Below are 14082 nucleotides of genomic sequence, written 5' to 3'. Positions count from 1 at the left end.
AAATAAGATAACACAAGCATGTATCATTTTGTACAGATGAAGAACCTGTCCTGACCAGAGCTGTGGAGATACCCATCCCAAATATGTCTTGGGTGCAATGTACAGAGCACATGAAAACAAAAACACAACACAAAAACAAAGCAAAACACAAAACAAACAAACAATGAAAAAGAAACATTAAATTCCAACTCCAAAAAGAAAGGTCGGTGTGACTGATAATCTGAAGAGGACAATCACAGATAAAATGTATAGCGACACCGGGTTGGTTAATGCGGAATTGAAGCAGTTTTCTTGTGACCACCCTCTCTTCATTGAATGTTATGACAGCCTCGTAAAAGAGAAAATGTGTTGCCATGTAAATGAACCAAGAAGAAAAAATCTTAATGAGTTCTTGTGGACAAACAATAATGCCGAATTACTGAATAACATACTAAAAAAACAACATAAAAAACAACAACAACAGTGTCTGGAAGCCAAGGCATACCGCTAAGCTGGTTCAACTATTATTTCAAGTAGTGGACATCCAATTCATAGATTTCAGATGTGCACTATATACATGGTGAAAGCAATTAGGCCTCCTTTTTACACCAAAATTATGCTGTATATTGCATCAACAACATAATATGGCATTATTAAACTGAGGAGAAACACAGAAATTTTCCTGAAATTCCTTAAGAATTTAAAAACGAAAATGCAAGACATAACAGAAACAGTTTCAACCACCAGAAAATTCTGTTTCAAATGGTGCTAGGAGCATTGCTTGAGAGCCAAACCAACGGAAAAGACAGTGAAGTTCAAAAACAAAAAGAATTTGAATGAATTGACAGGGAAATGACTTTGACTATTAAATTTAATGTATCTTTATTCTGTAATCTCTTCCTTAATTTCATTTTCTTGCTTTTTGCAATGCTGAACTTTAATACATGTATTTTAAAGAGGGAGGGCTACTGTAATGTTTATTTATATGTATATAAAAGATGTTTTATTAATTTCTTTTCTTCTCAGTTGAGTGTCGGTATAGTTGTAGCTCCTCCTTAAATCATTAATAATGATTCATTTATTGTAAATCATCATAGAAAGGCAGTCCATTTGTGTGTTTTGCGTGAGGATCTACTGACATGCAACTATTGTGTGTGTGTGTGTGTGTGTGTAAATTTTTTAATCTTATGTAAGGACTAGTTATTGAATGTCTGACTTTTTAAAAATGTTGTTTTCTCTGGTATTTACATACAACTTCTGGGCAGGTGATGGTAGATGGTAGATACAAGGATTTAGTTCCCTTTTGAACATTTCTGCAGTACTTATTTACACAAGAACACAAAACATAAATTACAAATCATTTGAATTAAACATAGATTTCAAAATGAAAATTCTTTCTAACAGGTCTTTTGATATAGTGTAACTTGCAGAAGTAAAAAATGTGACAAATTTTAATCAGTATCCCGGTCTCAAACACTTCATATAGAATGAGGGGCCCCGAGTGGCCGAGTGGTCTAAAGCGCTCTCCGTTACGGATCACTGCCATCTCACCTCTGTCTGCGTGAGTTCGAGTCTAGGATTCGGCTAATGTGGGTATGTGAGAAAGCTTGCCAGTAGCTTCTCATGGGTCGGTGGTTCTTCCTGGGGTTTTCCTGGGTTCTTCCTCCACCATTAATACTGGCTGCCATGTATAGCCTATTGTGTGCTGAAAAATGGCGTTAAACCCCACAACAACAAAAACATCATATAGAATGAATTCATTCACTTGATTTAAATTTCATTACTAAGTTTCATGGGAAGGAGGCTTTTTATGTGGGAAACTCTTAAAATTTACATCTTTTAAAAAACAGCAAATATAATATGTTGTTAAATGCTGTTTAAATAAACCTCTCCTTCCTACATGCCAGAAAGATATGGAATTGCTAGGAAAATTTGTTGACACTTCAATTAATAAGACACAGAAATCCAATAAACATTTTTTTTATTATTACAAAAATGATTCAGACAGTACTCATCAGAACAATCAAAGTTTTGGGGAAATGAAATAATAACAGTTATGAGAAAGAAATGCACATCTAGTTACTAAATTGTATGAATATTAGTACCCCAATTCGTGGTACAACATTGTAGTAGTTACTAAAATGCAATGTAGTATACTAATGTACACTCAGATATAGTCTAATAAAGTTACTTATTTTAATTATCTAGTGACTGTAATTTAATGTTTTAATGATTATGAAGAAAAAAAGAAATGCACAAATCATGATAACAATTTACAGGGGGCCCCGAGTGGCTGAGTGGTCTAAAGCGCTCTCCGTTATGGATCACTGCCATCTCACCTCTGTCTGCATGGGTTTGAGCCACGGATTCGGCTAATGTGGGTACATGAGAAAGCTTGCCAGTAGCTTCTCGTGGGTCAGTGGTTCTTTCCGGGGTTTTCCCAGGTTCTTCCTCCACCATCAATACTGGCTGCCATATATAGCCTATCGTGTGCTGAAAAATGGCGTTAAACCCTACAACAACAATTTATAGCTGTAAATCGGACTCGGTTTAAAATGAACTATCTCATTTCAAATTTTTTTCATGTATTATAAGACAAGTTTCACATTTTGTTTACTTGCAACATATTTTCACAGATAAATTAGCATTATAATGCATTTTAAAGGTGGTTTGTGGTGGTTTGCAGTAAATACAAGGACCCATACCCATCGAGAACTCGCTGCAACATATCTGGAGAAGTCGTCCCAGTGTGCTTTGAGAAATGACCCCAGATTGTGTGTGTGTGTGTGTGTGTGTGTCTATATATATGTCTATATATATATATATATATATATATATATATATATATATATATATATATATATATATATATATATATATATATACATACACACACACACACACTGCTGCCTGGCTTTTATGCACATGTAAGCTTTCCGTCACCAATATTGATGCAATACGCTTACCAAATTTGACATATTGATAAAAATAAAATAGTGCAATGCTTAACATCTGAAAAAAAAGAAGCAATTGCCACCAGAATATTCTGCTCAAAGTAACATTAGTTTTAGACATGGGATACCACCTCTGTGTTTCCTGACTTGCGATATGTCAGCCTATTCTGCACATAACTATGAAAAGATGTAATGTTTATGCATCAGGCTATGGAAATGAAATACATTACCTTGGACTCTACTGTCAGCATTTCAGTAGAGCAATTAGGTCAGGTTTATAGCTGGTTTTACAAAATTCATCATAACAGTGCCAATAAATGGCAAGATATATTAAGCAAACTAAACTGATCTTGTTAATAGGTTATTAAAACATTTTATAAAAATAAGCTATTATGTTGAAGAGAATAGGATGTAATGTATTTATGTGGAAACAAAAACTAATAAAGAATTTAGAAGCAGACTTTACGCGGGGGAATTTCTTGAGAATCACATTCTAGCGGCTAGTTGACATGATAATTAGCAGACGATAAGTATGTGTGGGATAACTTCTTGCAAAATTAGGAACTTGGCTTAAGATGCAGCATTGTTCTAGGGTCAACATTTCCATCTAAAAATACTGTATTTATTTGTAAGATTCTAAAAGATGAATATTAAATAGGTTTTTCTGGGTTACAAGTTCAAGAAGGTCATGGAAAGCGTCTTTATGTTGCCATTTAGAAATCACATTTTCATATGCATTTAGAGCAGAAATGTGGGTTATTTTTGTATACTTTATGAATATCACTTTCCTTAATTAAAGGACGATCATTCTTTCTTGGTGCAACTTGGATTTTCAACCAAAAACAACACATAATCCAATCTTTGCAGAAATGACCCCATGACCTTCTTTAGCTTGCAACCCAGAAAAACGTATTTAATACTTATCTTTTAGAATCATGGATATAAATAAACTATTTAAAAGATAGAAATGTTTACCTGAGAACAATAATGCATCTTAATCCAAGTTTCTAATTTGACAAGAAGTTGTCACACACCTACTTTATGGTCTGCTAATTAAGTTGTCAACTTGCTGCTCGAGCGAGATTGTCAAGAAACTCCCTAGTGTATATTCTGTTTCAAAAAATTTTGCAGTAATTTGTTTTTGCCATAAAAGAGACATTGTAAACACATTACATACTATTCATTATTGTTTCTCTTCAACTTAATAACTTATTAAATTTATAAAATGTTGAACTCTTCCAGTTAAAAAAAAAATTGGTTTAGTTTGCTTAATCTCTTTGCCATCTAGTGACATTTTTACATTGACCTTTCTAAAAATTATCCATTAACCTGACCTAGTTCCACATTTAAAATGATGATGGAATGAGTCTAAAGTAATGTATTCCATTTTCGTAGCCCAATGTGTAAACATTACATATTTTCAAAGACATACACAGAATAGGCCAACAGATTGTGAGTCATGAAACATGGGTAGCAATCCATGTGCCCAGAATTAGTATTATTTTGAACAGAATGTTCTGGTGACAATGGCGTGTTTCAGACAATAAGCGTTGTAGTATTTTATTTCAAATAATTCTTAATAAAAGTTAATCATGACATTCTCCAGTTTTTGCACCTCACTCAGCATTTGACATGGTTGATGCGGTGGGGTGGGGTGAAGCTTTCAGATAATCACCACATATTTCAGTTATTCTAACCCAGGTTTGTTTCATTACCAGTAAAGGTATTCAGTGATGTAATTTATATACTACTAAAATAAGAGGCAAAGATTATATTTCCAATGAAAATGATGTGGATCAGTTAAAATAAATAGTTAAATAAATAGTTACAATGAAGGGTCTGTTTTTATGGATGGAGACAAAATTTATGAGGGAAATTAGGAAACTATAAAATAGGCTGATATAAGATATAATAAATGGGGCTGCACTGAATTATTTACCATGTCGGACACCACACAGTACTAAATAGCAACAGCAAAATGCGATTCTGCGATGACCGGTAATAACGGACCAACATACACAGGGCCTAAGTAAACATTTGCTATAGAAAAAGAAGCACGGTGGTATATTAAAATTTCAGTGTGAATGTTAGTCACCATGAAATATAATCTCAGGTAATAGAATAATTCAAGAGGCAATATAATAAGGTGGTAAGCATCTTGGGGCAACATGCTAATTGGTATCTAATCTTTTGGGGCAACTTATCTAGATGCAATGGGGCAACTTCTGCCACTATGGGGGGACTTCTGCTGACACCTATGATGTATTCTCCAAGGGGCAAATGCTCCATGATGTGAGTTACCCCAGGGTGAATTTTCCATGGGGCGAGTTCTTGAATATTCCTACGATATTGCTGGTTCTTTGGTATCGCAGTATTCAAGATTTTTTTGTAATTTTCTACATAGCACCACCTGTTATGTGCTTGTCTAATATATACCAGATGACCATAAGTTAATAATTCTGCATCACTAGTTTTATTTTGGGAAACTGTCAGAACTGCTGGCAAGTACTGTATTTTACAAATGCGCCCATGAATTTCACTATTTTCAAAATGTGCGTACCCCATGTTTGCAAATAAAATCTATATCTTCTTTAATCAATATCACTGTAGCAAATCAGTTAACCAGCTTGTCATCTGATAATGTACAATGATTTTATGTAAGAGTCAGATAAACATGGTTATAATATTTATCAACCACTCTGGCCACCTTAATGGTTAGAGCACACACCTCGGATGCAAGAGGTCACTGGCTTGAACCCAGGCTGTCATACCAAAAACTTACAAAAATGGTAGTAACAGCTGCCTCACTAGGTGCTCATCATTAAGAGGTTAGTGTTAGGACTGGTTGGCCTGGTGTCAGAATAATGTGACTGGGTGGGACATGAAGCCACATGTCTGCAGCATGATGCCCCAGTGCTAGACATCACTATAAACTGCCCCACTGCAGACATTGCGGCAATATGACAGAAAAATTATTGAAGCTATAATATTACAATCCAAATCATACCTACACTTAAATATTAGTGCTAGAATTAGTATTAGTATTAATGAAGTCAGTATTTTTCATTTTTGTACATTCTGGTATTTTCTCTTAGCTGAAACATCTTGTATGTAAACTTGCCCACAAAAGGAGACTTATATTCCAGGCAGTCAAGTGTGAAATAAAACATTTTAAATTTATTGAGATTTAAAAATTCTTTATAAATGTTGTCAGTGTTGTTAATGCAGAAATTGATTCTCAGGATTTTACATTTCAGAGCAGCAAGGCCCCTGGAATATTACAGGAAATTTTTGGTATGTTTACCCAAAGAAATGTCTTTTGTTTACATCTCATAAAATTTATTTTTAAGTTGAGGTTTCAATTTATTGTCAAAAATTTGCCATCCTGGTAGCCAAAGCTAAGGTAAAATGTGTCTTTCAATTATTGTTTTGTCCCAAGTCCATTACTTTTTATCATTAATTAAACTTTACATTTAAAAGTCTTTAAAAGCTTGTATTTATAATTTTTTCTTCAGATCAAAATGATCCATTTAAAGGTGATGTTAAAAATGTTCAGAGCATTTGAAAGTCCAAAATTCAGAGCAGATCAGTATATGAATTTGTCTATTTCTAATATACTGTAAAGGTAGTTTAATTATTATGTTCTACTTTTTAGGAGAAAGATGTTCGACCAGATGGAAGGGAATTAGGTGAATTCAGACCTACAATTCTTAACATAGGTAGTGCATTTATCATAGTCGTCTCATCCCTTGCATATCATTGGTAATGAGAAATAATTTTAAAGACATGTAACTTGAGATTGGAGAATGTGGATATTTTATACAAATAGACACATTATTGTAAATTGTTGTTTTGGGTTTGACGCCATTTTTTCAGGGCAAGATAGGCTATACATGGCAGCCAGTGTAACTGGTGGAGGAAGAACCCAGGAAAACCCTGGTAATAAACACACACCCTCGAGAAGCTACTGGCAAGCTTTCTCACATGACCACTTTGATTGAGCCCAAGATTCAAACTCATGTGGACAGAGGTGACATGGCAGTGATTGGTAAAGGTGAGCACTCTAGACCACCCAGCCACCAGGGGCCCCAGTAAACTATTGAAATCATTCTGTGCCCAGTGACAGAAATAAATGTAATCTCACTTTCTTGTCGCTTTCAATTTTTAATTGGTAAATATTTTTTCATGCTTTTGAAAATTTTCTTTTCATTGGTATTATGTTTAGTAAACAATTTAAAAATAAACAGCAGATATTGACTGAGAAAAGTGTATGTATAAGTTCTTATGGACTCGCATATTTATTAAAAACAACAAGTAAATTCCTGTTAATACCATACAGTACAGATTTATGATCGAAGATTGATTGTGCAATCTTTTCATGTAGTGTACTATGAAGTAATGCTTAGATGAGCACCTTGTATGTTTTTTGTACAATGTTTATTACTCCTATGCAGAAGTACAGGTGGGTCAGGGAATCATCCCACATTCTACTTTCCACACAGGAGATCTAGTAGTGGTAGGAAAAACATGCATACATTTATGTATGTATGTGAATGTAAAAAAATTTAATATGGAGATAATTAGTGTATTTTTACCCTCAGAGTAAATAAAACAACAATGTAAGATGTAAATAGAAGACTTTACTATTTACAATAAATGTGGCTGTAGATTAGGTATTAGTTACTTGCAATGAATTTTTATGTATTCTCTTCTGTTTTGAGTGAATTTTCTATAAGGTTGTAAAAAATTTACTTGACCATCATGTCTGAAAGCAATATTGTTTCTAATTTCATACTTTACTTTAAAAATAATCAACAAGATACCAGAGATATGTCATTTTTTCACAATATTTTTGTTTTTTAATTTTCATTAATTTTCATTGAAAAATATGTAATTTAGTTACCAAATTGCACCAGAGAACTTTCTTTCACCTTTTTGGAAATGTACTCTCATCAGATTGATACTTTTTATTTAATCTGAAACATAAATTATTTTAACAGGGCATGCATATAAAATGTTAACAACTTGTCTTCTCTTGATATGCTTACAACCAGGCAACCCCTTTTTGGAAAATTTGTGTTGTGTGATTGGATGCACCCTTTGACTCTGCTTCTGCCTGTATGTATGTATGTATGTATGTATGTATGTATAGGTTTTACAGCACATCAACACAGTCTTGGCTATATGGAGGCAAGTACTGTATATACTCTATTATAAGATGAGACCAACTGCAAACACAGATCTGCTGAGGCATAATGTGCCAGCAGATCTGGATTTGTTAGGAATAATCAGCAGAATAAACAATATAGACACTAATCTGCATTATCCCTCGGCAGAGTAGGATCTTTGTTGTTTGCTGTTTGACTTGACTTATAACAAGTACGTACAGTAATTATTCCCCAAAAGACAAGTATGAGGCCCAAATATTGGGTAAAATCCTTAAAGTACCATTTATATTAGCCACATTCTTTTGCAAAGTTCAAGACCTTCTCAGTAGGAACATGATGGGACGCATCCCTTGGCAATACGGTTGCCTTAGTCACCTATTACAACATGTGTGAATGTGCATCAAGCTTTATGTACTATATATAGTCACTTATAAGTAGACTTGTTTATAAGTGAGTATAGATAGAACATCTGCAAGCTAGTTAGGGGACTGGTATATAAGATATGTTGTAAAAATTTAGGCAGAACAACATCAATATTGCATAGAAAACAGAAGATTGTATGGAAAATTACAGATAGATGCTGAATTTAGCATTTTTAAGCTGTTATAAGTTGTATCATAATTTGATTTTGGGAGGGTCTTTGCAAGTTCTAAAAGAATCAAATTGTAAAATGATGATATTTTAAGATTTGTTTTCTACTTACAGGCAAGAAATTTTAATTTGAACTATTTCTTAAAAATAAATAAATGTTCTTTGGAACAGGTACTTGGACCCTGGCGTGTTTTCTCACATGTTACAACTTAAATAAGTTGCTTTGAAACCCAAAATTATATTGGATCAATGAAATAAAATATGGTTGTGATTAAGAGGGGTATGGCTTGAAGCTTGATATCACTGGCACTCATCCCAAAGTTAGTGTGCCCAATGGAAACTGCTCACATGCCACACAAAAAAAGTGAGTGGTTACTTTTTGCCCACTGGTTTGAGCCCTATCCATTGAAAAGAGTGGAGAGTGAAAATGATTATGCCATTTGTCACATGAAATAGGACAGGGCTTATTCTCAATCAAAATCTTGGAAACATTTTGGCAACCGGGCAACAATAACATTTTTGGCAACATTGGGCATCTTTCATTTTACGTGAAATTTGCAAAGGTATCATGGTTCAAATAGCTCTGATAAGCCAGAGTCTGTTTTGATAATTCATCACCCAAATTGCTATATAGATATATAGAAAATTTAGGTTAGTAACATAAGCATGATTCATCACCCAAATTGCTATATAGATATATAGAAAATTTAGGTTAGTAACATAAGTATGATTTATCACCCAAATTGCTATATAGATATATAGAAAATTTAGGTTAGTAACATAAGTATGATTCATCACCCAAATTGCTATATAGATATATAGAAAATTTAGGTTAGTTACATAAGTATGATTCATCACCCAAATTGCTATATAGATGTATAGAAAATTTAGGTTAGTAACATAAGTATGATTCATCACCCAAATTGCTATATAGATGTATAGAAAATTTAGGTTAGTAACATAAGTATGATTTATCACCCAAATTTCTATATAGATATATAGAAAATTTAGGTTAGTAACATAAATATGATTCATCACCTAAATTGCTATATAGATGTATAGAAAATTTAGGTTAGTAACATAAGTATGATTTATCACCCAAATTTCTATATAGATATATAGAAAATTTAGGTTAGTAACATAAGTATGATTCATCACCCAAATTGCTATATAGATATATAGAAAATTTAGGTTAGTAACATAAGTATGATTCATCACCCAAATTGCTATATAGATGTATAGAAAATTTAGGTTAGTAACATAAGTATGATTTATCACCCAAATTTCTATATAGATATATAGAAAATTTAGGTTAGTAACATAAGTATGATTCATCACCTAAATTGCTATATAGATGTATAGAAAATTTAGGTTAGTAACATAAGTATGATTCATCACCCAAATTGCTATATAGATGTATAGAAAATTTAGGTTAGTAACATAAGTATGATTCATCACCCAAATTGCTATATAGATATATAGAAAATTCAGGTTAGTAACATAAGTATGATTCAAACAGTCAAGTGTAATAAATCAACTGTCTTCATCTATGTGAATATGTATGAATTAAGAACCACCTTTACAAAACGTTTCTGAAATAGAGATGATTCTTCAGTCATTACAATTTTATTGGACCAAAGTGGGTCATGCATACAATTTTAATATGATGCACAGAATCTAACCATGATTTTGTAGAACATTTTAGTAAAATATTCATATAAGATGAAAATGTTTGCTATAAAAAAATATCTAATTCTTTTATGACATTCTTGATAGAACCCATCACACTTCCTAACTGAGATAAATAACAGGAATTGGGTCCATTTTATGTTGCACTTCATTAGACTTGTAATCCACATTATTTTAAGAGATTCCAAACCATCTTTGACATCAATCGTTTTCAAACTCCCTACCGGGGACCCCAAGTGGCCGAGTGGTCTAAAGCGCTCACCGTTACAGATCACTGCCATCTCACCTCTGTCTGCGTCGGTTCGAGTCTCGGATTCGGCTAATGTGGTTATGTGAGAAAGCTTGCCAGTAGCTTCTCGTGGGTCGGTGGTTCTTTCCGGGGTTTTTCCGGGTTCTTCCTCCACCATTAATACTGGCTGCCATGTATAGCCTATCTTGTGCTGAAAAATGGCGTTAAACCCTACAACAACAACATCAAACTCCCTACCTGTTCATAATCTTTCAGACGAATCAGCCTTTTTATTTTGTCAGTAATTTTAAAGAAAATATTTGAACAGCTTGTTTAATTTGTTGTTGTTGTTGTTGTTGTTGTGGGGTTTAACGCCATTTTTCAGCACGATAGGCTATACATGGCGGCCAGTATTAATGGTGGAGGAAGAACCCGGAAAACCCCGGAAAGAACCACCGACCCACAAGAAGCTACTGGCAGGCTTTCTCACATGCCCACATTGGCTGAATCTTAGACTCGAACCGCCGCAGACAGAGGTGAGATGGCAGTGATCCGTAACGAAGAGCGCTTTAGACCACTCGGCCACTCGGGGCCCCGTTTAATTTGTTAATAACAAACATAAAAGCATCTCATTTAATTTTGATATTGGCTTATTTTTTTGAACTCTTTTACCATATGAAGTAAGAACTCTTGGAATTTAAAAGCTTTTTGACTTTATTTAAATATTTGTTAACATTCTGTCTAGGTAGCTAATAAAATTGACAACAAAACTTCAAACTATTTCTCTTCTCAAATATTTTTAGCCTACTGTTTTTCATTTTCCCAAACCTAACCTATTATTCCTGTCATAATCACTAATATCTCTGCACAAAAAGTATGATGATATGAGGGGGAAACTGAGTCCCCTATGTGCAACCACAGTCAGTGTTAAACCATGGGAATCAACACCCATTGACTAAATGCAATATTTTACTTTGCTGTGTAATCGTCACCTCAGACAAAACTTATGAAAGTCAAGAACCTTTAAAATAAATGTCATCTTGTAGAATCAGAAGCAGTCTTAAGATAAAGTAGAAGAAGCAAGCCAGATATTTTATTTTTTCCACACAATTCATCACCTCATAAATGAGTCTGGTGTTTGCCATACCAGAGATGAAGCCATTTTGATTATCATTATAGAGATAATGGAGGACTGTCTGTATTGTGATCAATATGTTTTAAAGGGCAGTAGGTGTCCATTAATTCAGGAATTTGTCTTTATGGCCTTTGTGATAACTAGTTATAATTCTTTCATTTTGTCTGTTGGAGAGTTGCCCAGTTTGATAGCTACAACTTATAGATTTGAATAAAAGACTGCCAATGTTTGTTTTTTCTCTCCAAAACCCTTGTGCATGTATTTGCTTACTTTTCAAATTTAGTAAATTAAAAAGACAGATTGAAGCATTAGTGAAAATAGTTTTAAATTTGTTGCATCTTGAGATTGATAATGCTAGTCAATGTTTTTGTTTGGAATTGTACTGCCATATATACAGTCATACCTTGTTTGAATTTTCAAGGTTGCATAAGTACAGCTGAAGGATCAGCCTTAGTGAAGCTCGGTAACACAACTGTTATGTGTGGAATCAAAGCAGTAAGTAAAATGATTATTTTTTGTAATTTCTCTTCACAAGTATGCAAAATCTGGAGTGTGTGTAAGTGTGTGTGTCTGTGCACAGAATAATATGTCGGTAATTAAAATATTAACCAATAAAATACTCAGTACCACTTGATTGACTTGCTTGGCCCTGGAATAACATATTCTCTTATCTACTATATCAGAAGACTCGAAACTGCAGAAAATTCTTACCCAAAGTTGAGTCTGTAATACTTTGGCTTCTCAGAGGCCTACTGATATGAGTAATTCTGTTTAAATCAGCTTATATGAGTATGTATATATGGGTAATACTGTTATGTGCAGATTTTTATGAGTATGAGCAATACATTTTAATGCCTGAATATGAGTATATGAGCAAATGAGTATATGAGCAATTCTGTTTAGTGCAGGTTTGTCTGAGTAGATGAATAACATTGTTTATCTGAATATGAGCATAGGAGTAATAGTGACTACGATAGTCCAGTTTATTTTTGTACATGTATGAGTATTCAAGTAATACTGTTTAATACAGGTTTATGAGTCAATGATTAATTCTATTTAATACAGGTTTATATGAGTAAATGATTGATACTGTTTAGTGCAGGTTTATCTGAGTAATAATGTTATAGTGTAGTACAATATGAGTGTGAATATGTTAATAATACTGTGTATTGCTGGTTTATATGAGTATGGGCATATGAGTACAGTAATACTGTTTTGTACATGCTTGTATTTGGGATTGACATCTATATCATTATACTTTAGACTTTATTTCGTAATGAATTACAATCAAAAGGCATTTTTGACATGGAAATATAATCAGGTATCCTTTTGGACATTCTTTTCTCAATATTGGACTAATAACCCATAACTCTTATAAACAATAACTCTTTAAAACCATTTATTATATAAGTAGTGACTTTCTGTACCAACGGCTCATCTGTAAACAAGGAATGATTTACCTGAGATTAACAGAAAGTATTTCAGAAATCGTAAGTCTAAAAGCAAAGGGATCACTTACCAGAAATGAACAAAACTTATTTCAGAAATAGCATATACTTATAATTTGCAAAAAAAAGTATCTTTTTTCCAATGTTTTTTAATTGATTTCTAAACTAGGGCCATGAACATTGTCAAAAATATCCATCAACAAAAGAAAAGAAATATTAAAAATGTACACCCATTATATGGATAATATTGTTTTAAAGACTTTTATCGAGTTTTGACAAATCCTTCATTTTTGTACTTTTTAACAATTTCTACTTGATTTGATGAGTATTGCCAAAAAATGTTCTCATTCCATAATGTTTTGTAGATGCATTGTCAACAGATTGTTTTTATCACTTTATGACTTGTCAGCCAGGACCATTTTAGCATGGCATGGGTAGGTAGCATTCATGTTGTTGTGTTGTTTTAGCTAAGTTCTATCAATAGAAGGCACAAACATAGCATTAGTTTTATTTATGTTTTGTAGGAATTTGCAACACCAAAGACTAAGGAACCTAGTAATGGCTACCTAGGTGAGTTCTATATTTTTCATTACTTTTATAAACAGTCAGTTATTTCTAATAATGAATTGTTTAAAGAACAACATATTATGCCATTTATGAGACTTGTTTTTCCTTCCCTTAGGTTTTCATAATTATTTTGGACATAGTTATTCTTGTAATAACAAGAAATTTGTCACGTGGAATATTAGGGAAACAAATGTAAATCTTTTATATTTCAATTTTAAATTCATGTGTGTTTGTTTTTTTGTGTTTTAGTAAATCTGTACCATAATATTTTAAACTAGTGAAACTGTTTATGATTCTAAATATTGTTATTGACACTAATTTG

At 33.1% G+C, this 14082-nt stretch overlaps 1 protein-coding gene across 2 annotated transcripts in view; it reads left to right on the top strand.

The window, feature by feature from the left end:
• The window catches only part of LOC149797044 (exosome complex component RRP43-like), a 34260-nt gene that overhangs the window by 3535 nt on the left and 16643 nt on the right, over positions 1 to 14082 (top strand). For both annotated transcript variants that reach the window (XM_089961714.1, XM_089961712.1), the window contains exons 2-5: positions 6191 to 6227; positions 6589 to 6652; positions 12167 to 12240; positions 13718 to 13763. In XM_089961714.1, the coding sequence (XP_089817840.1) occupies positions 6191 to 6227; positions 6589 to 6652; positions 12167 to 12240; positions 13718 to 13763 (221 nt within the window). The remainder of the gene's footprint in view (positions 1 to 6190; positions 6228 to 6588; positions 6653 to 12166; positions 12241 to 13717; positions 13764 to 14082) is intronic.

Source organism: Sinohyriopsis cumingii, chromosome 6, assembly GCF_028554795.1.
Source record: "Sinohyriopsis cumingii isolate HCF-2022 chromosome 6, ASM2855479v2, whole genome shotgun sequence".
NCBI classification, from domain to species: Eukaryota; Metazoa; Mollusca; class Bivalvia; order Unionida; family Unionidae; genus Sinohyriopsis; species Sinohyriopsis cumingii.
This window is presented reverse-complemented; position numbering and strand designations above follow the sequence as displayed.